The 27,528-nt window shown below is 47.5% G+C and overlaps 1 protein-coding gene across 1 annotated transcript; it reads left to right on the top strand.

Moving 5' to 3' along the window:
- Positions 1-265: 265 nt before the first annotated feature.
- CDC25C (cell division cycle 25C) lies at positions 266-13,498 on the top strand. Its single transcript, XM_032786139.2, has 15 exons — positions 266-464; positions 1,390-1,481; positions 2,624-2,663; positions 5,851-5,884; positions 6,070-6,156; positions 7,362-7,439; positions 7,908-8,045; positions 8,500-8,583; positions 8,893-9,045; positions 9,706-9,807; positions 10,301-10,363; positions 10,810-10,908; positions 11,030-11,163; positions 11,289-11,400; positions 11,731-13,498. Exons 1-15 carry the CDS (start codon positions 277-279, stop codon positions 11,869-11,871), a joined length of 1,545 nt encoding a protein of 514 aa, XP_032642030.1. The 5' UTR covers positions 266-276; the 3' UTR covers positions 11,872-13,498.
- Positions 13,499-27,528: the final 14,030 nt, after the last annotated feature.

Here is a 27,528-nt window from a genome sequence, read left to right as displayed (position 1 = left end):
TCCCTCAATAGGTTCTCACTTCGCTCGAGTCACGCGGCCACTACCCAATCAGAGAGCGGCTCTTGTGTTTGAGCCCGTCCCCCAGTCGCTCTGATTGGCTACGGTCGACAACAATCTCTGTGATTGGCTGGGATCCGGCGGCAGGTTTAAGTTCCCCGTGTTCTATTTTCATTCAAGTCTGCGGAGTCGGGGCCTGTGGCGCGGCGGGGGCGTGGCCCTAGGGACGGGCCGCGGCTGACCCGGCGGGTGCTCTCTAGGGGGCGGTCCCGCGGCGCCATGGCCGGGAGTCTCTCCCCCGGGGCACCCGGCGGGCCCCGCTCGCGTCTCGGCTTCCGAGCCAGCTGCAGGATGGTGCTGGACTTGCTGCGGGACACCGAGGTCTCCCTGCCCTTCACCCCGGATCTGCCCCGCACCCCGGTCACCGACCTCGCTCGGGGCTTCAGGAACCTCAGCACCTTGGCTGGGTAAATCCCGTCTCGCCGCCTTGGCCACCCTCCGCCCGGGCGCTGGGGCAGCGCGGAGAGAATCTCCTGACGGGCAGCTGGGATGCGGAACAGCCCCAGGCACGGGTGACGTGCCGGGGCACAGACCCGGCAGCCACGAAATCTGCCCTGCACCCGCCCCGGAGCAGAACAGGGGCCACGTACAAGCCTAGCTTGTTCTTGTGCTGAAATCCTTTGGTGTTTCATCCACCTGCTGCTCAGGCTGCCCAGCAGGCAGAGACCTAATAGTGCTTCTGATCTCCCCACAGCATGGTGAGGGGCCCAAGCAGTGCAGGCAGCATTGGAAAAGGGTGGGCGGGGGGGTAAGAGCAGTCTCTTTGCTCAGCATGAACACATCAACTAGTGCTCCTACTACAAGGATTGGGTCAGTAGCTTGCTCTTGATGGGTGGAGGCAGGGTTGATAAATTCAGGCCTAAATTTAGGATTTTCTTGCTGTTTAGTGTTTGCATCACTGTGTTGAAAACAACTTTAGTCTAAAGGTTGTGATGCCTGCCAGGTATGCTCAAAAGAAACCAAAGAAGACTATAAGACTCTCTGTCCCAGCACCGGCTTCTGCAAGAAACTCTGGGGGTTGGGGAGGGAGGCAAATCATTTAAAAAAAAAAGGTTTCTTGGTGTGAACAGCATCTTTGTATAAAGGCACCCTGAAAATCTCCAGAAATGGCTCATGAAGTTCAGGTTCTGAGTTCTTTGGATAGGGCTGGGGAAGGTACCTCTTATGGTTCTGGCAGCTCTAACTGGGTGCATGATGCAGAAGAGAGTTCTGACAGAGATCCTGCTGTTGGATCCAGTGCAGTCTCATACCTTGATGTTCACATGCTGATTTACAAAAATGTCACAATTTTCCCCATCCCCTGATACTTTTGATTTTGATTTGTTGTTGCAGGGATACGCCAAAGTGCTGTCTAGATCTGTCTGATCTCAGCAGTGGTGAGGAGATGTCTGCCTTCAATTTCACCCATTCCCCAGACATGGCTGGTAAGAGCTGACTGGCTGGGACAAAATTCTGAGCCTTAGCCCTAGTTGTATTGCTTGCTATTATGCTGGTGGCAAGACTCAAAAGAACATTTTGGTTACAACTAGTACTGCCAGTCAGCTCACCTCCTTCCCATTATTACTGTTTTATTGTATATTCTGTATTGCAGGAATGCCTACCTTGGGGTCCCAATCAAGGACCAGTACCTCATTTTGCTATATGCTGTTAAATAAGTAATAAGAGAGTCCCTGAGAACTCTCTCATTTGGGGATTATAAAAAGATTCAATGTGTGTCTTAAACAGATAGATAGGTTGTGGTTAGATGAAGACAAGTAAAACAAGCATAGTATAGGCAGTAGCTGCAACTCACCTGATCAGCCATTTCCAACATTCGGTGCTTGTAATTGTTAATAATGGTGCCAAGACTCTCTGAATCCTCTACTCCAGCTGTACACCCCTTCAATAGGAGGCAGTCCAAAAGGAGCCCAGCTTCCACAAGGATGAGGCTTCACAGCCTAGCCAGGTGGAAAAGACTCCTCCATCCTTATAGTGAAAAGATTGGCTGTTGTAGCTATTCTCCCAGAATGCTCCCTTGAACTGTTCTCTAACTGTGCTGTTGCCAAAGCATGGAAAGCATTGGCACATGGGATAATTTGTCTTTACAGTTTACATAAATCTAGGGATGCTGTTGCAACGTATCAGCAATATTAGTGGAGCACATCCCATCTCACTGTGCCTTAAAAGTGAAGGTAACAAATATTGTCTTCCTTGAACAAGTTAAATCAGCAGCAAATGCTGCTTTACTCATTTTGTGAATTTCAAAATCTTCAGGTTTGTCTCATCCATCCCTCGGGACTGTGCAATACTGAGTCCTGCTGTATAATTTCTAGAATTTTTCCCACTGTAGTTTAAAATGTTTCCAGTTACTTCCTGGGAACCATTCCACAGCCTTGGTCTCCTCACTAGGAGGTGTTCCTGATATTCAGCCTACCATTATCCTTTTCTGTCTAATCTCCCATTTTGGATAGTCATAGAATGGTGGCCACAGGGGATTCTAGATGCCTTTTCTTCATTTCACATAATTGCTCCTACTTCATTCTCCATGCTCATGCCCACTGTGTTTTGCTGACTTATCTTTCTTCAGTTGCAGGTCGGGTGGACTCATCAGGACCTCAGGATGGACTGTAAGTTCTGTATATCAGGGCTCTTCTATGAGCACCCATCACTACAGTATCTGTAGTTCCTGTTAATGAGCCAGATCAGATGAAGAATGATATGCTCTGAAATGGCAATACATACCATGCTTGGGCTAAGGAAGAGATTCCCCCTCAAAAGTAGCAGGGATCTTTCCTGTCCTGTCCAGATAGTCCTCTTATCTTTATAAAATGTGAGTGGCTCCTGGCTGGAAGATACTGTGTGGTTAAGCAAGGAGTGTTAACATTTAGGTTCTAGATGGAGTGCACCATGTGCCATGTCATGCAAACCTTTCCTTTCCAGGTGTTGAGTCTTTGCACTCCTTTTCCTTTTGAACTCTATTTAATCATAACCACCATTAATTTACGGAGAGGGTCAGTAATAATATGGATTCCATCACCTCCAATCAGCTGTTCAGACCTGGCTGCCGTTAGTAGTAACCAAAAGTAGTTTATATTCCGTGGCTCTAGTTCTCATGTGAAATGAGCATTGTGTGTGTTTTTTTTTAAACCAACTCAGCCCAGTTCCTAGTTCAGAGGTTTTCATATCACTAAAAAACACTGCTTTTTCAGCAGCCTCAATGGAGAGACCAAGGAGTAAATGGGCCACAGTAATTGAATTCGTTTTGGAGGGATCTTTCCAAAACATGACTGAGGCGTGCGAGGGGGTGAAGTGAAGTTCTGTGCTGCAGCTGTCCATACAGTACCTGTTCTGTGGCTAGTCTCCAGCACGGTCAGGCAGGCACCATTTCTGGTGTATATCTGCATTGCTGTGCTCACATGTGAAAAGAACAGCAAGGTAAAATAAAAAAGATCTCTGAGTAAATCTGAAGGCCTGATGTAATAATTAGGCCTAGAAATTTACTCTTAATTATGAGCTCAACTGTAGTAAGTATATAAATGTTCATAATATATGACAATAGCCAATAACAACAAATGTTGATGGGACAAGATACAAAAGGGAGACAGAAAAACTGAATTAGTCTAAACAAAAAGGCAACTTTGATATAACTCAAGGACTATATCAAAATCATGCCTGTGGAACCAGAAATTAAGTAACCAAAATTGGTATGTCAGAAACTAGCCCTAACTGGTGGACTAAATAATAAACATTCATTACTGAAAACAATTTGACCTACTCACATTAAAATCTGTTATGACAGGTAACATCTTAGAACTTTCGTACCGTTAGGGTAAAGTTGTAGGGCCAGTTATTACAACAGCTATTTTACCCACTGTTTCCTTTATGGGTCCTTAAAGAAAGATTTAAGGACCCTTAAAGGAAGAAAATAGGGAAGGACAGATGGAAGAACAAATAGAAGCAAGCTTTGCCATCATGGCTGTTACCCCCACCATCTCCTGCATTTCTGGGCCTCTGTTACCCTAATCCTGAGCAATGTCCTGACCAGACTGAGCCAGACTACATTGCCACCCATAGCAGCTCCAGCTGAATCCCAACCATCAACTGAAATGAAACAAGACTGGATTTAAACTGGAGCTGTTGCTGCAGCTGCAGTTGTCGTTAATCTCAACTAACTTATTTTATTTTATTTTCCCCAAAGGGACAGTTTAGGACTTTAACAGAAGTAGCAACAACAGCAGCTCCAGCTCATCTCAACTAACTTTTTCACTCTTACAAAAGAAGACAGTAATTATCATAGGACTGGAAGGGACCTTGAGAGGTTATCTAGTCTAGTCCCCTGCATTCATGTTCACCTTTGATGCCATTGAACAGACTGTCACACAATGGTTTTTTTTCTTCTAAAACTCTCTACAGCTAACAGGAAAGGGAACAAGGGGTGTTAAAATTAAAGCCTTACTTAATACTTTACATTTTAAATGCCCTAACCGCTTTCCTTCTTTTCTGCATCTTTAATAAAAGATTAAAAAGGATTTTTAATGATGTGTCTGCCATAGTACTAAGCAGGCTGTGGTCCCTGTATAGCAAACCCCAGACCTAGTTTAATAGAGTTTAATGTTGGACAGTGACTGGGGTATGTTAACGCCTTCAGCCCATATTCCATCTAAATTAGTACAGCAGGCCACTGGTCTCTTCTTCCTCAAATCCTTCTCAAGAACCACTTCTGCTGAGACCCTGCACAAGATCACTGACCAATGACAGCAAGGCTGACTGGGCTGAGTGTAGTTTGTAAAATTAACAGGATGACTGTGCAGCATCCAGCCCTATGGCCATGGTTGGGTCAGATCCCATCCCCCCAACACATGCACACCCTCCTCTGTCTGGCATGCTCACTTGGCAAGTCTTATTTCAGATTAGACTCAGCTCTTTGGGGCAGTGCCAGCACAGTGATGCCCAAGCAGGGCCTTTGGGCACTACTGCAATACACAAGAGAACAATCTTTGAAGTTTGTTCAGTTTCCTAGATGGGAGCTTATTGCTTCCCTGCCCTGCCCACCCATGCAAGAGACATTCCAGACCAGGTGGTGCATGTGGCTAGGCTGCTGTCAGAAATGGCTGTTTTCTCTCCTACACTCTCATCAACATGTTCCTCTCATGAGGAAACCTCCTGCTGATTACAGACAGCGTCCAGGTTCTTGCCTACAGCGGCTCTGCCCATTGTCTTTAGCTGGCCTCATGTAGTACATATGTTTTCTGGTTTCAGTCCTGCCTGGGCCTGGATAGGTAGCGTTGGGTCTGGAGGCCTTTGAAGGGAACAATTCAATCTCTCTTTTCTGAGCCTACTGACAACGCAGTGTTCTTTGTGATGTGAGAAACTTGGTTTTTAGAGTCACCATGGGAGCACCAGTTGCATTAGGTGTGGTATTATTTCTTACTCAGTTTTACACAAAACTCTGGAAATATGAGAGAGACAGTTTGCAGCTGGCCAGCCATGTCCTGTTTAGCATAAATGGGGAGATGAGCTGTAAAATGAGGGGCAGGATCCCTGACTTCTAATCCCAGCTCTGCCAGTGACTCACCATGTGGCCCGGGGCGAGATTCTGTTTCTCTGAGACTCAGTGTCCCTTCCATAAAATGGGATAATTGTCCTGTCCTGCCCGCTGAGCATCACCAGGGTGCTGTGTTAGTGCTGAGCATTGTCATTCACCATAAGTTCTGCAGGGACATACTGAAGTGGGTGGGTTCCCCCTGAGGACGTGCAGGCTGGACAGCAGAGCAAGCCCCAGGACACTCTAACAGGCTGTTTTTCTCCCTGCAGAGAGGCACAGAGGCAGAATTTAAAATCTTTCCTGGTAAGTGACTCCTTTGCGTTGGGAGACGCGTTATTTTGTTACCGGGTGAAGTTGGGGCATCTGAGCAGGCCCAGGAAATGCTATGGGCTGGTGTAAGGAGGCTAGGTGAAATGGGACACTGACTGCAGGTCTCAGGCCTCATGTTTACCATTGACTCAGTGAACGATCCCTTCTGTGCATTGTAGCCCCAGGTATTCTGCAGCACACCAAGTTCCCCGGGCTCCATGCATCGAGAGAGCAATGAGATAGACAACTCCCTGAACAAGGAAAACGTGAGTACCTGCTGGATAGGGCCAGGGGGCTACACAGGCATTTGCTGGAAGTAGTGGCAGATGGGAGCACATGTCAGTACTGCAGCTCTGTAGCACAGAATCCTTATCAGGCACTGAATATGGAAGGGAGTAATCCTCTAGGATCCCCAAATTGCCTTTCCTCTTTCCACCCTAACTGTGGTGCTGTATCTACTCCTGTCATAAACCATACTCCCAATTCTGAACCTTAGCGTCCAAAATGTGGGTGCCTGCATGAAACCTCCAAGCTTAATTACCAGCTTAGATCTGATAGCGCTGCCACCAGCCAGGAATTTCAGTGCCTGGCTCACTCTGGTCTCCCCTAACCTTCCCTTGGGGGACCACAAGCTCAGATGCCGCTGAGTCTCACAACAAAGGGAAAATAACCCCTCCTGGATACCCTGGAAAGATCACCTGATTTCAATTCCTTGAAACGCAAACCCAAGAAGACATGAGGTTTCTCTCCCCTCCTGCTAGGTCCCTGCTGAATGCAAGTTAGCTTTGTCACTACTGTAACACAAGAGTATTGTATCTCTTCCCCCCTGTCTTCTTTCTCCCACACTTCTCCCTGGTGGATCTGCCGGACCTCATCTCCTTGAGCTTCGCATACTAAGTGAAAAAATCAACAAGTTTTAAAAGAAGTTTTTAAAAAAAGAAAAAGAGCATAAAAATGGTATCTTATCGGTGACAAATAACGGGTTAAATGCTTAAGAAGAAGAGAATGTCAACGGCCTATATCCAAGAAGAAATACAATTTATAAACATTCCAGCAACTACACAATGTAAGATACAAAAAATAATTATAACCTAACTGTCTTGCTACGTTTGTAACTCACAACTTAGGGAAACAGAAGATTAGAAGACCTTGGAGATAGAGGACACTCTACCAGAGCGGCGAGAGAGCACTGACCCAGAACAAAGGACCCACACCAAAACTTCCTCCTTGAGATTTGAAAAATCCGGTTTCCTGATTGGGTCTCTGTCAGGGTGTCAGTTCTCTGCTTGTAAGCCCTTTGCAGATGAAAGAACATTAACCCTTAACTATCTGTTTATGACAACTCCGAACCAAGATCCAGTGCCTGTTTAATCCCAGGGGAGGTTTGAAACTGTCTTAGACTCTTGACCCTGGAGGTGGCAGATGTGACCAGCTCTCAGCTCAAGACCCCTTGCCCTTTCTCTTGTTTCAGGAGGGCAGCTGGTTTAAGCGCCCAGGGTGGCAAATGCCTAGGTCCCTGCTATTTCGAAAGAGAGCGACAGCTCAGCTGGTGAGTTAATGCTTCAGGCTTCTCAGTATCGAATGACCTGATACGGTGAGTGTGGAGAGGATAATGCCAGTGATAGACAGGGCTGGATGGGGATGAGCCCTCCTCTGAGATGTGGAGGATAGGAGCAGTCTGGGTCAGATATCCCTTTTCTGATCAGAGGCACTGTCTGTGCCTTGTCTGAAGCCCTGCTTTCTGTGGAGAGCAGGAATCGGAGAGGTCACAGGTTTGTGAATTGGTTTGACACTGGGGGCAGTCAGGGAAGTCTGCTCTGCAACAGCCCTAAGCAGTACTCTTTGGGATTAGTTAACAGACTGACCATATGGAGTCTGGTTCTCCACCATCAGGAGTTACTGTCAATGGGTGACACTGGACAGCATGGCAGAGCAGGTCTGGGATCTGCAGTGCAGCTTGCCTGGGTGGGAACAAGGCACTGTTGGAGGACTCTAACTCCATCTCTTCCTGTGTCAGGATGCAGGGGGCTTGGAGGAGTGTGAAGTGAAAGATTTGGGCAGCCCAATTGCTGCAGTGGCACCGCATCCTCGCAGAATGGCAGAGAACTTGGATAGCTTTGAAGAGTTCTTCCCCAATAAACAAGAAGACAAGGAGGTGAGAGGTGCCAAGCATAGTCATCATCTGCCCTGCATGTAGTCCACTGTGTGCTTCGTGGAGCAGTTCACAGGCTGGGGAAGTAGACACTTCAGAGTCCGTCCTGGACTGGACTGACAGGCTACCAAGAGACAGCAGGTGTTTGGGAGCATTCTGGATGTTTCTTGGGACCTGGGCAGCTTTGGTAGTGTTTAGCTGGACAAAGTATTGGCAGCCTGAGCTTCACTGGGAGAAGATGCAGAGCTCACCTCTCCCCTTCCAAAGCTGGAGGAGGGGAGCTATCTGGGATGTGGTGAGCAGCCGTCCTGAATGCTAGCAGATCTCTAGCTGTGTGTCCTCCCTCTATCCCTGGGCACAGCAGCACACAGCTACAGGTTACTCTTGGTCACTGGATGCCTGACAGTGATTTCAGGTGAGTTGTGCTTGTGATTAATGCTGTTTCTCTGTCCCCCAGAAACAAGTGGCTGGGAACCTGTCCTCCAGCATGGCTATCCTGCTCTCTGGACCCCTGCTCACACAGGACATCAATGTCAGTGAAGTGAGTGAGCTTACCTACTAATACATCATTTAAATCAGACCTGCCCAGGTGTCTAGGCAAAGCTTGTATCCTGCAGGGCAAAAGTCATTCTTGGACTTGGAGGTGCTGCTTGGGCTGGCATTGCTCACTATCCACTTATTAACATTTTAGGAGGAGCTGCTCTGTTTCCAGCTCCAAAGGGGTTTATAGGGATGGGCCTCTGCAACCCAGGCTTCCTGGTAGAGAGTATTGTTCCAAGAGTGTTGAGCTGGGGAGATGGCGCCCCCTTGTGACTTGCCTTTCCTTCCTCTCTTGTCTGTCTCCAAGCAGGTCTCTATCAACAGAAGTCGCCTGTACCGCTCACCGTCCATGCCAGAGAAGTTGGACAGACCGGTGCTGAAGCGAATAGTGAGATGTCAGGACAATGAAACTCCAGTCAAGGTGAAACTGAGATGCAGCCGTGTCTATGAGGAGCTGGAGCAGGTAAGGGAACCAGACCTGGGAATCATTAAGAAAGGGATAGATAATAAGACAGAAAATATCATACTGCCTCTATATAAATCCATAGTACGTCCACATCTTGAATATTATGTGCAGATATGGTCTGTCCATCTCAAAAAGATATATTGGAATTGGAAAAGGTTCAGAAAAGAGCAACAAAAATGATTGGGGTATGGAACAGCTTCCATATGAGGAGAAATTAATAAGACTGGGACTTTTCACCTTGGAAAAGAGATGACGGGGGGGATATGCCAGAGCATGTTACGAAGGCCAAGACTATAACAGGCTTCAAAAACTAACTAGATAAGTTCATGGAGGACAGGTCCATCAATGGCTATTAGCCAAGATGGGCAGGGATGGTGTCCCTGGCCTCTGTTTCCCAGAAGCTGGGAATGGGTGTCAGGGAATGGATCAGTTGATGATTACCTGTCCTGTTCATACTGGGGCACCTGGCATTGGCCACTATCTGACCCAGTCTGGCCGTTCTTATGCCAGGGGCTTTGGAGGGGTAGTCCAGCCTTTGCTTTGGGGAAACTGTAAGACAGGTGTTGCCCAGTCCATATGGGCAGAGCCACACAGTGGAGTAGCTGGTTAGGGACTGGTTGGCTTGGGCATTGCTGATGGCTGCCTGGTTGGTTGCAGGGCGCAACTCTGAAGAAGACGGCCTCACTCTCAGATATGGAAATTGTCAAATTTCTCGATCAGGACTGTGGCTTCCGACAGCTCATCGGGGACTTCTCTAAGGTCTGTGTCTGCTCCAGCCACCTGTGCCCTGAACAGTCTTCCAGCTCTCAGAAGGGGTATGCCTTGATGTGGGAGAAAGAGCCACCTAATACTGATGTGCAGAGCTGGTTATTTTCCTTGCCGCACAGCAGCGGGATGAGAATCCTAGGCCATAACCCCCGGAGACACTCCTAGGGAGCTGGTTTGGTTTCTACATGTTTAACAATCTTTGATTCAGAATCAAATCCCGATGCCCCCAGGGAGGTGGCAGGTAAATCAAGGATCAGAGAGCAATATCTTTTAGCAAACACAGGAATCCTGTGCTCAAAGAAACATTTATGGATTTAATCAGAGGATGGAGAATGTGGGTGGGTTGAGTGGATGGGGGGTGAAGGATACAGGGACAGTCATCACAGGGCCTAGGGAATGGAAACCAGTCTGAGTTTCAGGATCTAGAAGATCAGGGGCCTTGCAGCTATTATGATTCTGAGCTGGACTGAGAATGTCTCTCTAGGTGTATGCACTGCCGACAGTGACAGGAAGGCAACAGGATCTGAGATACATCACCCCGGAGACTGTGAGCAATGGCCTCCCCCCATGTCTCTAACTGTGTCCTTCCCCACCCCAAGCGTGCCTGTGCTCCTAGCTCTGCCTCTCCCTCCCCTCCAACATCCTTGTGTGTTCCTCCTGAGAGCTGCTTGGTGAGGGCTGTTTGACCTGCCTGTTGAAGCTGCTGCTTATGAACCCTGGTTCAAGTCTTGACTGCATTAATGTGGAGAAAGACTCCTTAATACAGCCTTCAAAGCTTGTTAGCACTAGAGCATAACTAGCCATGCCCTTTTCCAGCCACAAGCATCACTTGAACATTCTCTTGTATTTTGGCTGAGTGATCCCTGCTGCACACAGCCTGTGCCTCTTGCTGGCCTGACAAGAAGAGCCCTTCTGTCTCAGAAGGGGAAGGTGTGTAGTTGGGAGCTGCCCCTCATTGTTGAATCCTTTAAGTGTAAATTGGATCCTTTACAGGTGGCTGCTCTTCTCTTTGGGCAATTCCAAAGCTTGATTGAGACATTCTACATCATCGACTGTCGCTACCCCTATGAGTATCTGGGGGGGCACATAAAGGTGAGGGAACTGGGCAGGGGCACCAGGTGTCTGTGATGAGCCACACTTGGCTGCCAATATCCCCATGTGTTGCTGAGAATCGATCTTTCTCTCTCCCCTCCCACCCTTTTCTGCACTGCAGGGGGCTCTGAATTTTCACAGGCAGGAAGATGTCTTTGAATTCTTGCTGAAGAAGCCTCGGTTCCCATCCACGCCACAGAAACGCATTGTCCTTGTGTTCCACTGTGAATTCTCCTCAGAACGGGGCCCCAAGATGTGAGTGCAGGTCCCTTCTGGTCAGAGATAGGAAAAGGCAGCTGCTGGCAGGGGGTGGGTGCTCCTTGTTGAAATAACTCCTGCTGCTGCCTGTCTGACTTAGCTCCACATGTTGCTGTTTGAAGGTGCCGCTATCTGAGAGCGGAAGATCGAGCCATGAATGAGTACCCTGCACTGCACTATCCTGAGCTCTACATCCTGAAGGGAGGCTACAAGGAGTTCTTCCCCGAGTACATGGTAAAGCAGGGCATCCAGCTGGTGGGGATAAGGAGTCTCAGACCTTCTGAGATAGGGGCTGACTTGCCTCAAGGCCACAGCAAGTCAGAAAAGTCAGTGTTAGCAGTGGGATTAGAACTGAGTTCCTGGCTTCCATTGCTGTGCTTAGACCACTAGACTGTGCTCCGCTGCCCACTAGTAGGTGTTGGTTACAGTGAGGTGAAACCAAAGAAACAATGCCATGCCACTGAGAACACAGCAGAACCGGCTCCCGCCATTGGAATTGTCTAGATGGGCTGGCTAGGGTTCCCTTGCTCTAGCTGGATAATGTGTCTTCCCTTCCCTTCTCAGGAGCTATGTGAACCCCAGGACTACTGTCCAATGCACCACCAGGACTACAAGGCAGAGTTGCTGAAATTCCGTACCAAGAGCAAGTTGTGGGCTGGAGACCGGAGGAGACGCAACCAAATCACTCGTCTCATGAAGTTGTGAAGGCAGAGGCAGCAGCCTTGAGTGGGAACTACTTGGAAGGGCTCTGCCTTGCACAGCAACAGTTTTTTTTTTTCTCTTGGAAGTGGGTCACTCAGTGACAGTCAGAGGCTGGAAAGTGGGAACCTGCCTTGTCCTGTGGAAACTGCAGCCACCTTCAGCCACTTCAGATGCTAACAAATGCTACAGGAAGGCTGGTTAAAAAGGTCTTGATTCTTGATGCTGCATTTTGGAAAGACTGTGGCTGAGCATGACCCGGGTGGACCTAGCAGTCTTTAAGGAAACAGGCAGCCTCCTTCACATGGAAGGCACAGTGTGGGCCAGGTTCTAGGCTGCCTCTCAATGTTGTGCCTAGCCATTGCAGAGCAGGGTATGTCACAACCTGACCTTTGACTCCTTTTTCTATCTCCTGCTTCTAGCAGGAACCTCCATGTTTCTCTTCACTGTTACTCTAGGTTTTGCATTTAATTGTCTCTTTTTAGTGACAGAATAAACAGATACCAGAGTGCATGATTTGAACAGCTCTCCCTGTCCCTCCAGCCTGGTGACTCCCACCCATTTGTGCCATTAGGATATTGTGAAATCATCTTGTGGCAGAAGCCCCTGGGTGACTAAACAGATGCCAAATCCTGGCTTGTGACTGGCTGAGAAGTCCTGGGATGTGTAAGCCTCTATAAAGTTAACACTTATGTTAACTAATCAGATGACTTCTCTTCTGGATCCTTATTAGCATCTCAGTCAGTTAAGGAATTGATGAACAGCAGCTAATCAAATCACATATGCAAATCTTTGCTTCCTGCCTGGCTCACTAGGATTTTGACTTCTACCATTATCTCCATTTAGAATGTTGGGGAAAAGACAAGTTTGAAATTCCCACCCATAAAGAGGGGGAGTTAATCATTTATATGGATAAGGAGTACATCCCGTTAGGAGAAATATGAATCCTGCTTCAAGGCACGTGCCAACTGTCAAAGTTAGGAAAAAACTTCCTGGGTGGCAGGTTATTCCAAAATTGTCCATTATGGGGTGTTTTGCACCTTCCTCTGAAGCTTATAGCAGGGGTACTCTCTGGCAGGAGCCTGGGCTAGATGGAGCCCTGGGCTAGAAATCCTTATGTCCCAGTTCTATTTTGCATGGACATTGAGAATGTATATAATAAAACAGGCAATTTTGTTCTTGAGGTAAACAGTGACCCAGGCAAGCAAATACTGATGCTAATTGAAAGATAAATATTCTACATACAGTAGAGGAGTGTGTACTGCTTTACAGCCAAGAAAGAGATGGCCCCAGCTCCGAAGAGCCTGCAGTGTAGACTAGAAAAGGCATGATATAGAGGAGATAGCATTGGCCTGAGGGTGGGGACAGTGTGTGGCCTTGGACACAACCTGTGCTATTTTTCTGTGTTAGAATTTTGAATTTACCTACTGTGAGAAAATGTTCGTTTGTTTGCTATTTACATTGTCAGTAGCTTCTACTTTGTTCCCTTTGCTCCCAAAAAGCAATAGCTCTGGGGCCTACAAAGAGCAGGAGAGATTGGGTGAGTTCACATTACTTCTTTCAATCTGTCCAAGCCAATCTGGGAGCAACAAAAAATCCAAAGATCTTCCTTCGGCTCTGAGGAACGCGAGCTTTCTTTCTGCACAGCCTCTGTAACTAAGATCAATTATAGGAATAAATTCTTGTAGTGTCCTGACTCTGAGCACAACTCCACCTCTGTGTCTGCTTGGACAGAAGAGATGTTTAGCCTATCCCATGCTGTCTTACAAGGCTAGCTCCTTAAGCTGTCTGTAAAGCTTACTGGGGTACTGTATAAGGAAGTTCAGGGGCAGCAGGCCTGGGGAAGAGCACAAAGCGACTGCTAGGTGAAACAATTCCACCAGATGGCACTGCTGCAATTCAGTTAAGGTGAAGAGATGGCGACATCCCCATTGTCTGCTGGACTCTAGGCATATCTGGGAACAGGGTGTCAACACCAGTAGGTACGCTCCATGAAACAGTGCAGGGGGGAAGCACAGAGAATGGGGGCATCCCTACAGTTCTTGTGACTTCTCCAGGGGCTGGATGCAAGGGACTCTTCCCTGCACCGTGTAATCCACTGGGGGGCCAGCACAGGAGCTTTACACCATATCCTTCATCCTCACCAAGACGACCCAGTGCCAGGTTCCTGTGGTGTCTCTGATCCTCCTCACCCTGCTGCCTTCCTGTGAATGTTTTCTCCTAGTCATTGGGCATTTGGGACTGAGTTGTGGTTTGGCTTTTTTTCTTTTCCAGGTTTCATCTCCCATTCTGTAGTAAGCTGGCTCCCTGGGATGGGAGAGCAAAGTGCATACAGACATGCTATGAGAGAGTCTCTCTGCTCCTACACACTGCTGCTTCTGCAGGAGCTAGGGGCAAACACCTCTGAAACTGGACTTTTTCAGTACATTGCATCCAACTCAGCCTGTTCTCTTTATTCCCCTGGCTGACCATCCAAGGTGTCCCCAGGTGCAGAGTTCATCTTGTCATCTATGGATCCAGGAGCTGCAGGTGTCTCTTAGGAGGAATGAGTTACCTGTAGAATGAGCTTACATAAATCCCTTCACTAGTTTCCCCTCTCAGGGTCACAGAGGTTGGGGTCTAGTGTGAGTGTCTACACAGTGATTTTTGAGCCCCCTTAGCCTGAGTTAGCTGACTCAGCCCAGACATGGTTTTTTTCTCCCTGTGCAGACATAGCCTAAACATGCTGAGGGTACTCAGTAAATATAATTGAACTAATGCTTGAAAGGCTGGTTGAAATCTGCTTGGCAGGGAGGAATGGGGGCTGATGTCTGTAAGAAGATAAAGCAAAGGAATGAGAACTTTGAAAAACTCTGCTGCCAGGGACTTAATTTGGTGGATGCTGCCTCTGTGGACACAGCAGCTGTGTTGTGGTTCAAAGTCCTGCTGTCGAGAAGCCTGCACCTCAGTCTCTCCTGGCAGAGTCACTGGAGCACCTGATCCTGCTGATAAGGAGCAAAGCAAACACCAGCCCTGGCGCTGCTGCCTTGCCACATGCCCATCTTTATTACTAGAGCCCTGCACAGATACAAAATTTGTATCCACATCTGATCCGTGATCCACAAAAATGATCGGTGGATGTAAAGCAGATATTTGTAGGTCTTTAGATATAAAATTTGGATCCGCATCCATCCGTGATCTGCAAAAATGGTCCATGGATATCTGTGGATTTGCATGGCTCTATTTATTACAATAAAAAAGGGCAAATGTACAAGTTTGGCTGAATTAAAAATGCTGCTATAGCCAATGGGAGGCTGCATCGTCTGTGGGGAGGAGGAGAAAGGATTAATGAGCAGCATCGGTTTCTGTAGTTTGTCTCCAGCGCATGGCTTGAGGTGAAGGGGGATTCATAGATTCCCAGGCCAGAAGGGACCCTTGTGATCATCTAATTGGACCTTCTGTATAAAACAGGCCACAGAACATCCCCAAAATAATTGCTGGAGTAGATTTTAGAAAAACATCCAATCTTGATGTAAAAATGGTCAGTAATGGAGAATCCACCAAGAAAAATGGGGTCTCAAACACGCATGCAGCCCACAGAGTTATTTCCTGTGGCCTGCTGTAGCTCCCCTCCTCTCCCGCCCCAGTGTGCCATGTCCCCACTCCTTCACCTACCTCCTAGTGCTTCCCACTGCCAAAGAGCTCTTTGGCAGTGCTTAGGACTTTCCAGGAGGGAGTGGGGTGTAGTGGGATGCTCTCTCAGAGGAGGGGCAAGGGTGGGGAATTGGGGAAGGGGTTGCAATAGGGGCAGAGTTGTGGCAGGAACTCTGGGGAAGGCGTGGGTAGGGGTGGGGCCACGTGTTTAAGACCCCTGTGATAGACTGTTAGGGGCACCAGGCACCATCACCCAGGGGTCTCTCTCTCTCTGTTAGGGGTGCTGCGCACCCAGAGGTTCCCCTTCCCCCTCCCCCCCATTGCCCAGGGGTCTCTCCGTTGGGACACTGAACAGTGTCTGTCATGAAGTAGAAATTTTCTGTAACATTTTTATAATTCCTAGGTGAGCCTCAGTTTCGCCCTCAACTTTGGGCTGTGACCAGGGGGGTAGAAAGGGTTAAGCAATGCATGAGAGAGTCAGCGCCCATGGCAGGCTGCAGGAAACAGCCCACGGGCTGTGTGTTTGAGACCCCTGGTGTAGATTATCATCGGTGTTACTGACCACATAAGGAATAGTTACAGGTGTTTATATTTTATTAAAACCCCTCTTCGCATTAAAGTTTTTAAAAAGTTAATACATTGACTTTTAATAGCATCCTATATTACTCTTAATTTTTTGACTACGCTTTTGTATTGTTGGATGAAAAGGTTTCAGTGATGCGGCCCTCAGGCTAATGTATTAGTCCTCATGTGGTCCTCATGGTGATTTTTGAGTTTGAGATCCCTGGGTTAACTACTCTCATGGTTAAAAACGTATGCATTACTTCCAGTCTGAATTCATCTCGCTTCAGCTTCCAGCCATTGGATCGTGTTAGCCTTCTCTCTCTGCTAGATTGGAGTCCATTATTAAATAGTTTTTCCCCACGTAGATACTTACACACTGTAATCAACCTTTTCTTTGTTACACTCAAAAGGGTTCAGTCTATTTAGCCTAGCACTAGAAGGCATGTTGTCTAATTCTTTAATCAGTCTTGTGGCTTTTCTCTGAACCCTTTCCAGTTTATCAACATCTTTCTTGAATTGGGGACACCAGCACTGGATGCAAGTACAGAAATAAAATAACCTCTCTACCCCTACTCAAGATTCCCCTGTTTATGCATCCCAGGATTGCATTGGCTCTTTTGGCTATAGTGTCACATTGGGAGCTAATATTCAGCATCAGAATTTCTGCCAGCTCGGGGGGGGGGGGGGGGAATAATTTAAAATGTTGTTTTGTCACTTAATTTCTCTTCAATCAGCATCCACCCAGCCACCCTGCAGGAGCAGTAAAAACTTGTTTTCTTCTCCAGAGTTTCCCATCTATTATCATGTGCAATGTAGCACACTAGGCATCTGAACAGCTGCTGACCCTGAGGCACTGGAGCATCTGTTTGGGTTTCTTACCATGACCATGATCACAGCACGGCACATTCATTTCAGTTTTACCTCAGGCAAAGAAAGGGAAAGTAGCTGCACTGTCACAGCACCAATCACAAATACAACACTGGGCAAAATAATGTCCCAAAAGCCAAAGGATTTGTGCTTTTAATAAAATATCTTGCTATTGAAGTCCTGTAGAATTTTCTTGTTAAAACTAAATCGACTCTGAAGTCTCTTTTTTTATGTTCCTCTTTTTCATGCTGCCAAAATCTAACCTGACAACACAGGAACTCACAGCTGTCAGCTCCTGGACAAAGACTGGGGAAGCCCCTTTCTGAGCCTCCCTTCTGGTCACCGAGACAGGCTGCCCCAGAATCCACGTAGTCACACAGACATGTACTTGCCAAAGCCAGTAAACAGTTTCTATGGGAGTAACTGAGGACCATCTGTTTCCTTCTTTGCTTAGGATGGAGTCTAGCCTGGCGGTTGTGACAGACTGAGACTTTGACCCAAGTGGGTCAGGAGTCTGAATTTCTGTTATTGACACTCCTGCCATCAAATCAAACTGGCCAAAATACAGGAGCTACTCTGAGCATGTTCAGCATGGGAACAAGCAGAAGGGAAAAATCTGAGGCAGGACTGGCCCACTGCCAACAGTGTGAAAGAGAAAGGGAAAAGGAAAAGGGCTTGTGGGCTGCTGATTTGAAGGGAGGGTCCCTGAACTTTCTGTGGCAGGAGCAGCCAGACCTCTTTAGAGTAAAAGCAGCAGAGAATCCTGTGGCACCTTATAGACTAACAGACGTTTTGGAGCATGAGCTTTCATGGGTGAATACTCTGCTGCTTTTACAGATCCAGACTAACACGGCTCCCCCTCTGATACTCTTTAGAGTAGTAGTACCAGTGTCAGGAATGGTGGAGTTGGTGTTTGGTTTCTTTTAATATCGACACTAACTTATGCTGGGCTGTTTACTTTAGGTTAATATGTCTGTCCTGCACAGGTGCTAATACGTGTGGTTAGTGTATTGTGTCTGTCCCTGTCATGAGAGGACTGTGATGCTGTAAATATTAACCCTGGCAGAGGAGTGTTTGCACAGCCTTTCTCTAGTCTGCCTCCTGTGGCCCTCAGGGCAAGTGTACGCTACAGTGCTAGACCAGTGCAGCTGAACTGCTGTAGCGTGTCTGGTGAAGATGTGCCATGCCAATGGGAGAGCGGGTGCTCTCCCATCAGCATAATTACTCCACCTCGGTGACATAGCACTGGTGTCACAGCGTGAAACTTGCGTCACAGTGGGGGGCTTTTTCACGCCCCTGCAAGACAAAAGTTAGATCAATTTAAGTGGTAGTATATACTTGCCAGTTAGTCCTCGTGATTAACTAGCCCAGATCCTCTCTGCTCACTGAAGAGCAGAGGCTACACTGCATAGAGTAGCAGGAACTGGTTTCCACTCCAAACTGGATTGCATGTGATCAGAGCCTCTGAACTGCAGCAAACTTCCACTGCGCTATATTTCACACACTGATACCATAAAATAAAACAAGCTACAGCTAAGTAACCTTCAGACTATGCTGCAAACAAATCATTTGAAAATAAGGCTCTTTTGTTGTCAGCCCCAGCCCCACCTTTCACTCTTCTGGGCCCGAGTTATGGTGTGTGGGCAACTGCTTAATTTTAAAATAATAATTTTGTTTAAATAAACAGGGGAAATAGCTTAAAAGACGTCAAACAAATTATCCATCTAAGGGGCCACAGAAGGCCCTCTCACGGAAGGCTCCTAGAAGTAACAACCCTTATTTAGGTCAGCTGGGCCAGCTATTAGATTGCAGAAGGCGTGACAGAAAATAGGCATGAATTCTGACAGAGCCCAATCCTTCCCCCATACACTGGAAATCAAGCATTTGATATATGCTCATGGGAGTGTTTAAAGGCCTTAAGTGAAAATACATCTGGGCATGTTAGAAGTGACTGGGAATCAGGCTTCCTGGGTTTTATTCCCAACTCTGTCATCAGAGACTCATTGTGTAACCGTGGGCCAGTCATTTCTCTGTTCCTCACTTTAGCCATTTGTAAAATGAAGATAATACTGACCTAACAGTGGCTCCCTTGCTGTGTGGGGTTATGGACGTCTGCAGAGCTAGTTCTATACAAAGTGGACTAAAGGAGTCATTAGCCTCCCTCTCCTGAGATCTGGCTGGAAGCGGGCTAAACACCTTTAGAAAAAGATGGTGGAGGTGCTATTTATTGATGGCTATGTAGAGAACAAGACACCTTTTCAGCCGAGGTCAGCAGCTTTGGAAGGTCCTATACAGGAGCTAGGTGTTAGTATTTCCCATGAAATAATGAGGAGTCCTTGTGGCACTTTAAAATTTGTTAGTCTCTAAGGTATCACAAGGACTCCTCGTTGTTTTTGCTGATACAGACTAACATGGCTACTCCTTTGAAACCTGTTTCCCATGAGGGACTCTTCCCTTCTAATCTGAGCTGCCAAAGGACATGAATATCCAGAATCACATATAACAAAACAAAAATGACAGAGATCAACCTGATTACAGAGAGCATGTAGGTGTGAGCAGGCGGTGGGTGGCTTAGCAGTGGTTGTGCAGCCTCCGGCATGCAGGGGGCTGAGATGCAGTCCCTATGATTGACAAACACTTTGTTTTCTTTGGCTGGTGCTTCTCAGTAGTAAGAACCAAAACCACACAACTTCTCCAAGGTGCAGACAACTATAAAATACAAGCCTGCTGCCACGGTGAGATACATGCTGTGGCCCTGGCTCTTGGCTCAGACAAAGAGTGAGAGAATCTGATTGGGGAGGAGTTAGAAGCTGGTCAAAGAAGAGGGAGTCCTATTCACATGGGACTCTGGGGTTTAGCAGAAGGAGTGAGGTGGTTGTGACTGTGCATCTGCTCCCTGTTCTGTGCTAGGAGCAGGCATGTATATTACCCTGACATTGCTTTGCAGCAGTTTCCCCCAGCTCTGTAGTGGGGGGGATGGGGGCATCACACAAGTAGGATTATGCAGAAGAGAGACTTTCATGGAGGGAGTTACTGGAGAGTAACCTCTCTGAGCTCTTTATGGACAGAGATGAGGAAGAGTGATGGGTTTGTGGTTATGGGTGTGAAGTGAGACTCTGGAACTGGGTTCAATTCCTGGCCTTGGCATAAACTTCCTCTGTGACTTTGGGCAAGTCCCTTTGTGTTTCTCTCTACAATAAGAACAATAGCACTGCTCTGCCACAGAGGGAGTTGAGAGCTTAAATACATTAATATTCTAAGGCATTCAGCTCCTACAGTGATAAGAAATGAGCCCTGCCACATGAGATGCTGATAGGACAGTAAGCAGATGTAATCCATCAGTGTGGCTGGGAAAGGTCCAGCTCAGAACACGGAAATTTTTGTGTTTTTTGAAGTTTTGGATCTATAAGATCCCAGAGTAGCACTAAATTCCACAGGAAGGATGATTACTTAAAGCTTTGAATAAAACAAAATATCCATAAAGGATACTCACTCACCTGCCAGGCCCTGAGGTCATGCATCTGCTTCCCCTGCATAAGCTGCTGACACTACTTATCCCCAAATCAATCAGGACCTGTCAAACCCTGTCAAGAGCGATGGAGAAAACATGAGCCATAGGAATGAGGCTAAAAGCTAGGGAAATCAGATCAGGGTTTACAGTTTACATTTTCTGCAGCTGCTTCAGTAGGCCAAAGAACTAGAACATGCAGGGGAATTGGAGAAACTGATCCCCAAGATATTACACATTAGAGTGGCAGGTGACCCCTAGGTCAGACCTGGCCTATAGGATTCCAATGGTCCTGAGAGACTGGTAATTATCAGACTCTCTGAGCTTTGTGAAAAGGCTGAAGTACTGCCTGCAGAGCAAGGAAAAGGGAAAAATACCAAACAAGCTGTAGTGTGTGTCACAGGGTCCCAAGCATGGGCACTGAAATGCTTTGAAAGCTGAGATCTGGCTGCTTTCCTGTTATACCTGCCCAAACAACTCACTCTGCAGCTAGAAATGCCATCTTAGGGGAGAGGTGGATTCTCCATCATTTAGAGTCTTTCCCTCGAGACTGAATATCTTTCTAAAAACATAGTCTTAACCACAAGATACAGGCTGGATGCAGAAGACACTGGGCAATGTTCTGCCCTGTGTGAGGCAGGGAGCTCTGAGCCTTCTTGCCGCAAATTCTATGACTCTGTGATTACTGTGTAACAGAAGATGCTGTACTAATTTGACAAATGTAGCAGAGTTATAGTTTAAAAAAATTCCCCAAAAAGACTAATATGAGACCTCACATCTCTCTGCTATTAAATCTTTGTTGAGAAGAAGAGGAAAGTGTGGTATTTGTCTGAACTGCAGGGTTTGACCTGAAATAGTGACATTCTACTGTACTTAGTTATATTTAGTAGTTTACCATTACTTATTATTTGTATTGCTGTAGTGTCTAGGGACTCTAGTCATGGACCAGGGCCCCATTGTGCTAGGGGCTGTACAAACTCAAAACAAAAGGACAGTACCTCCCTTTAGTAGTTTACAATCTAAGTATCAGACAAGAGGCAACAGATGGATACAGACAGAGGGGGAGTACAAGTAAATAACGAGACAATATTGATGATAGGCGGTGGTCACAGCACACCAGCAGCCTAACTTTACAATTTCAAGGCATTGTATAATTATTAAGCTAACTAATTAACCCCTCCAGTCCCACTGTGAAGTAAGTATGTTTTTCCTTACTTTATAAATGAGGAGACCAAGGGAGGGGGATGAAGTGACCTGCCCAAGTCCACATATCAAACCAGTAGTAGAATAATCAGGATTATCACTCAGGGGTTCCTGACTCCTGACCCCTTGTTCAGATAATCAGACAACAACTCTGATACAGACTGAAGAAAGGATGGGTACTTCAAGGTGCTGCAGTCAGTGTGGATCCCACAGTATCGTGCTCATGCATGCCAGACTAGATTATTTTCACTCGCAACGTCTGTGGGAGCCACACATGTGCCCTTAGCCTCCTTGTGCTCCTATACAAAGACAGAAAGAGCAAGGCCCCCATGGCACTCCGTCAGTTTCCATGCAGTTCAAAGCCCATGCAGCTCAGGGCCCTGACAGAAGGGATGGAGGATGGGTTGTGGGATCCACGCTGACAACATCTCGAAGTAGCTGTTTCTTCTCCGAGTATGTGTCACTATGGATCCAGGTGGGTGACCAGCAAGCAGTACTCTCTTCCAGATGGTGGGTATGAGAAGTATCAGTCATACTACTCAAAGAAGGATTGAAGCACTGCTCTTCCAAACTTGTTGTCTGTCTCAGTTGCCAAGTCAAGTATGTAATGTTTAACAAACAGCAGTAGATTACTCCACAGGGCTACCTTACAAATCTCAATGGCTGACACCTTTCTGAGGCATGCTGACCATGTCTCCCCTGCTCCAGTGAGTGTACTTTGGTGTCCAGAGGGGCAGGCTTGCCAGACAGCTGGTAACAGATGGAGATTAACTGCATAATCCACTTGAAGAGTAGATGTGAGGAGATTGTCTGTCCTATTGATAGACCTGGTATGTCTACAAAGCAACGAGGAGAGAGACAAAGGGGCGTAGTCCTGTCTAGAAAGTAAAGAAGCGCTCTGGAAATGTCTCACATGTGAAGGTTCTTTTCTTCTGGAGAAGAATGAGGGTTCAGAAGGAAGAATGGTGGGGTGATTGACTTATTCATGGGGAATCCTGAGTCTACTTTGTTAATGAACTTGGAGTGTGGTCTCATCACTTTGTCCCTGTGAAATTATGTGTATGATGGCACTCTCATTGAATTTACATGCTGACATAATGGCAACGAAAAAGACCATCTTGCTGGTAAGGTGGTATAAAGAACATCTGGATAGAGGTTTGAAGGAAGCCTCTATGAGACACAAAAAGATCACATATAGGTCCCAGATGAGTGTGATAAAATGGAAATTTTTTGTAATATTTTTAATGAATCCTATGGGATTCACACCTCAGTTTCCCTCTATACTTTGCAGTGCTACACATTGGGGGAGGGTTAAGTCTGCTTTTGGGGCCAGCACAGGCCATGAGATGTAAGTGTTGCCTTGCTGTCTGAGATGCAGTGAGAGTCATTAAGGAAGTGGCTGGAACCTGCTTAAAGTGACCCATATCAATGCAGAATCTGAGACAATGGGAAGCCCTAATGACCAGAACATTCACACTCAGCAACCTAGATGAAGGAGATCCCCTCTCCCCTCCTCCCACTTCCACACCTCACAGCAGGGAAGCTGAACACATTCCCAGCTCTAGAACAAAGGACTGAGACATGGCAGGCAGGGGACAAAGAGTTGGCTGCTGGAAGATGCTGGCTGCTTTCACCTGGGACAGACAAAGTGGTCAGAAGAAAGAACAGGAGTACTTGTGGCACCTTAGAGACTAACAAAATTATTTGAGCACAAGCTTTCGTGGGCTACAGCCCACTTCATCAGATGCATAGAATGGAACATACAGTAAGAAGATATGTATACATACAGAGAACATGAAAAGGTAGAAGTTGCCATACCAACTCTAAGAGGCTAATTAATGAAAATGAGCTATTATCAGCAGGAGAAAAAAAATTTTTTTGTAGTGATAAGAGACAGAACCTGAATAGAGTCCACTACAGCATGGCTAGTGGATTATGCTGGCATGGCCCCGTGGAGTATGTTTTAACCTTAATTTTTCTATGCTAACTTAAACACTTCCAATTCTGTGTTCCAGTAGACTAATAAATCCTACTCTGTTTTGAAAACGCTGCCTGGAGTCACTGCAAATACTTGCTGAGGTGCATTAGTCCATGAAAAGCATACAAGTCTCTAACTAGGAATCTATCTCAATTGGACTGGCTGGGCAGAGCTAACAGCATGAAGCAGGAGTGCTGGAGCTTGGAGGCTCAGTCTTATAGGCGGGAGAGGCTCCATTACCTACCCTGAAGGAAGACTGAGACCCTTTGGGGGTCTGGCACACGGAAGTGGGTCCTCCAAGAGACTGTTTAAAAGCTGGGGCATAGCTACTGTCCTGTTGATCCACGACAGGGTGCGTGATAGAGAGCAGACATGATCTGGAAAAATCAGTTTCACACATACAAAATGGGAAGACACTGTCTAGGAAGGAGTACAGGAGTGTAGTGGGGCAGATTGCCCCACTCCTTGGGGAGAGTGGGCTGGGGCAAGCCAGGGAGCCTGCGCAGCCCGGGAGCCAATCAGAGAAGGGCTTATAGGGAGCCAATCAGGGCCCAGATTGTAGACAGCCAATCAGGGCCCAGCTCAGAGGTATATAAAGGCTGCCCAGAGCAGGAGCAGTCAGTCTGTCCCAGGCCTTTGAAGGGAGAATGTCAGTCTCCAGGGGGAAACTACGGACTGGACACGCAGCGCAGGCTCAAGGAGGCTAGAAAGCCTCTAGCCGCCGGCTGCAGCCTTGACGAAAGGGGCCCCTTAGCGGGTGCCAAGGGTCGTAGGGGAAGCGGCCCCAAGGCTCAATACACCCGACAGAGCCGAGGAAAAGGGAGCGAGAAAGACCAGCAACGTAGAACGCAGAGGGTCTCTGGGTTGCAGGACCCAGAGTAGGAGGGTGGGCCTGGGCCCCCTCTCCCCCCCCCTTCTCGGAGTACATCCAGCTCACTTGCCACCTTACGATCACGCAGATCCCTGCCGAAGGGATTAGACTTAGGGGCGGCGTGGTTGCACCCGCGAAGGACTTGTACTGGAGGACTGCTGACGATCCATTCCCCGGAAGGGGATGCAGATAGGACTGAGGGGCACTGCCAGAGGGCAGTGTCCCTCGCAACGAGGACGCGCTCGTACGCAGGGAGACCGTGGTGTTCCACGAGACGCTCCGACTCCGAGCGGCAGAATAACGGACAGGACACCACCAGGGAGGGAAGGTGCTCCACTTGGAAACAAGCTTACCTTAGTTCCCAGAAGTGCAGTAGGAGGCGCCAGGGTCGGGGGCTGGTGAGTCCCAACCCCGTTTACAGGGAGAAAGGGATCTAGGGTTTAGTTGGACCACAAGCTAATTATGAAGTCAAACAGCTTGATCCTGTTCCCAAAAAAAAGGCAAACATGATTCTTGGGATGCGCCATTAACAGGTGGTGTTGTGGGAGAACGAGAAGCATCTTCTGTCTCTACTTCTGCGCTGGTTTAGGTCTCAACTGGAAGTATTGGGTCCAGTTCTGGGCACCGCATATTCAGAAAAGATGTGGGAGAATTGGAGTGAGAGGGTCCAGAGAAAGGGCAACAAGAATGATTAAAGGTCTTAAGAACATGACCTATGAAGGAGGCTGAAAAGAATTGGGTTTTGTTTAGGTTTGAAAAGAGGGACATGGTAGCAGTTTCAGGTTATCTAAAAGGGTGTCATCAGGAGGAGGAGAAAACTTGTTCACCTTTTAGCCGTCTAGGATAGAACAAGAAAGCAATGGGGCTTAAACTGCTGCAAAAGGAGGTTTGGTTGGACATTAGGAAAAAGTTCCAACTGTCAGGGTGATAAACACTGGGTAATTTTAAATTCCTAGGAGGCTGTGAATCTCCATCTTCTGGAGAGTAATTTTAACCAGGAGGATTTAGGTCTAGATACCAATGGTCTGTCAGGGATGGTCTAGACAGTATTTGGTCCTGCCATGAGGGCAGGGGACTGGACTCGATGACCTCTCGAGGTCCCTTCCAGTCCCAGAATCTATGAATCTGTGAAAAAGGCTCTTGATAAATCTTGATACTGTAGGGTGTGAATAAATGGAATGTGATTGAGCTGCCACATGATGGACTGATATTGCTGCTCTGCAGACCTTTAGAGACAGAAATGCCAGTCCCGACTGTTTCTGAAGCAGCACGTAATCCAGAATCCTTGGGATCTGAGCTTCAACTGGATTTACATTGGTTTGGGTCACCCATGTGGCAAACCTCTTCCATTTCACAGACCAGATCCTCCGAGTGGAAGCTTTCCTGCTCTGCATAAGAATTTCTTGCATTTTCTAGAGTGCTCCCATTCAGTGATGTTCATTCAGCCAGCATCCAACCCACCACGTGCAGTGACTGTGGGTCCCAATGCAGCAGGGCCGGCTCCAGGCACCAGCATTCCAAGCTGCTGCTTGGGGCAGCATTCTGCAAGGGGCGGCAGTCCCTGTTGTTTTGCCCCCAAGCAGCACGCCGAATTGCCGCTGCAGAGGGCGGGGGCAGTCCATGTGCCCTTAGGGCGGCAGGCGCGTTTCCGCGGTGGCGGCAGTTCAGCAGCAGCTTCTATGTTTAGCTGTCCACAGTGGCTTCTGCTAAACATAGAAGGTGCCGCCAAATTGCTGCTGCAGCGGAAACACATCTGCCGCCCGAAGGGCACACGGACTGCCCCCGCCGCTCGCGGGGGCAATTCGGCACGCTGCTTGGGGCAGCGAAAACTGTAGAGCCGGCCCTGCAATGCAGTACCTGAATCTGAGACACTGTATCCAGGCAAGAAGGAAGGCAAATGGGAGGTTGGCTGCACAGCTGGCGTAGGTCTGACAGTCAAAACTGCTTTGACCAGTATGGGGCATCATGAGAACAGTAGCCTCCCTTGTCCCATCTGCTCTTGGATATATCTTGGGGATGAGAGGGATTGATGAGAAGACCTTGAGACCACTGAAGGAGAAAAACATCCAATGAGATCCTGAGATCATTCCCTTCACCCCACACACAAAGGTGGTGAAGTCACTGAATATCAGGTCCAATGGAGTCACTCCATGTTGGTGACCTATTCCCAGAGCTCAGTGGTTTCCAGACGCAGTGGGACAAGCAAGCACCTCCTTGTTTGTTGAGACAGTGCCTCATCAATGTATTTTCCATCAGGATCTGCACTAACGAGTTCCATAGAAGAGGTAGGAATGCTATACAGGCCAACCCGATGGCCCTCAGCTCTAGGTTATCCATGTGCAACTTCAGATTGTATGGAGATAATACTCCTTGCATTTGGAGGTGAAGCAAGTGGGTGCCCCAAACGGTATCTCATGGGTCCATAATAAGCACCATTGCTGAGGAGGTTAAGAAAGACACTCCCTTCCCCATATTCAATGGTACTAGCCACCAGATAAGTTCTTGTAGGACTTTGGGTGGTACCATGACCAATTTGTTCATATAGTGCTTGGCTGAGTACACTGTCCTTTGTCCATGTTGTAATGTCCACAGACTAAACCTATCAAGCAGCATCACATAGTAATCCCATAAGTCTCCTGACCATACTGGACAGTCTTGCCATTTTGATGTATACAAGCAACTGAAGGGACCTGAATCTGTCTTCCAGCAGATATGTTTGCACTGACCTTGAGTCGAGTTGAGCACCTATGTATTCCGTAATTTGTGATGGTGAGAGATGATTTTTCATAGTTCACCAGGAGTCCTAGCTGAAAGAACAGGGAGAAGATTCCATCTAGAACTCTCTTGGTCTCATCCTGGCCTTACCCTGATCAGCCAATCATCCAGGTACAGATACAAGTGAAATCCCTGTTTTCTTATCTGTCCTACTGCCAAGCACTTAGTGAATACTCCCAGTGTTGTGGAGAGTCCAAAGGGCAGAAGCCTGTATTGGTAATGACTGGACCAACCGTGAATCTGAGGTACTTCTTGTGGGTTTGG

Source organism: Chelonoidis abingdonii, chromosome 7 (assembly GCF_003597395.2).
Source record: "Chelonoidis abingdonii isolate Lonesome George chromosome 7, CheloAbing_2.0, whole genome shotgun sequence".
NCBI classification, from domain to species: Eukaryota; Metazoa; Chordata; order Testudines; family Testudinidae; genus Chelonoidis; species Chelonoidis abingdonii.
This window is presented reverse-complemented; position numbering and strand designations above follow the sequence as displayed.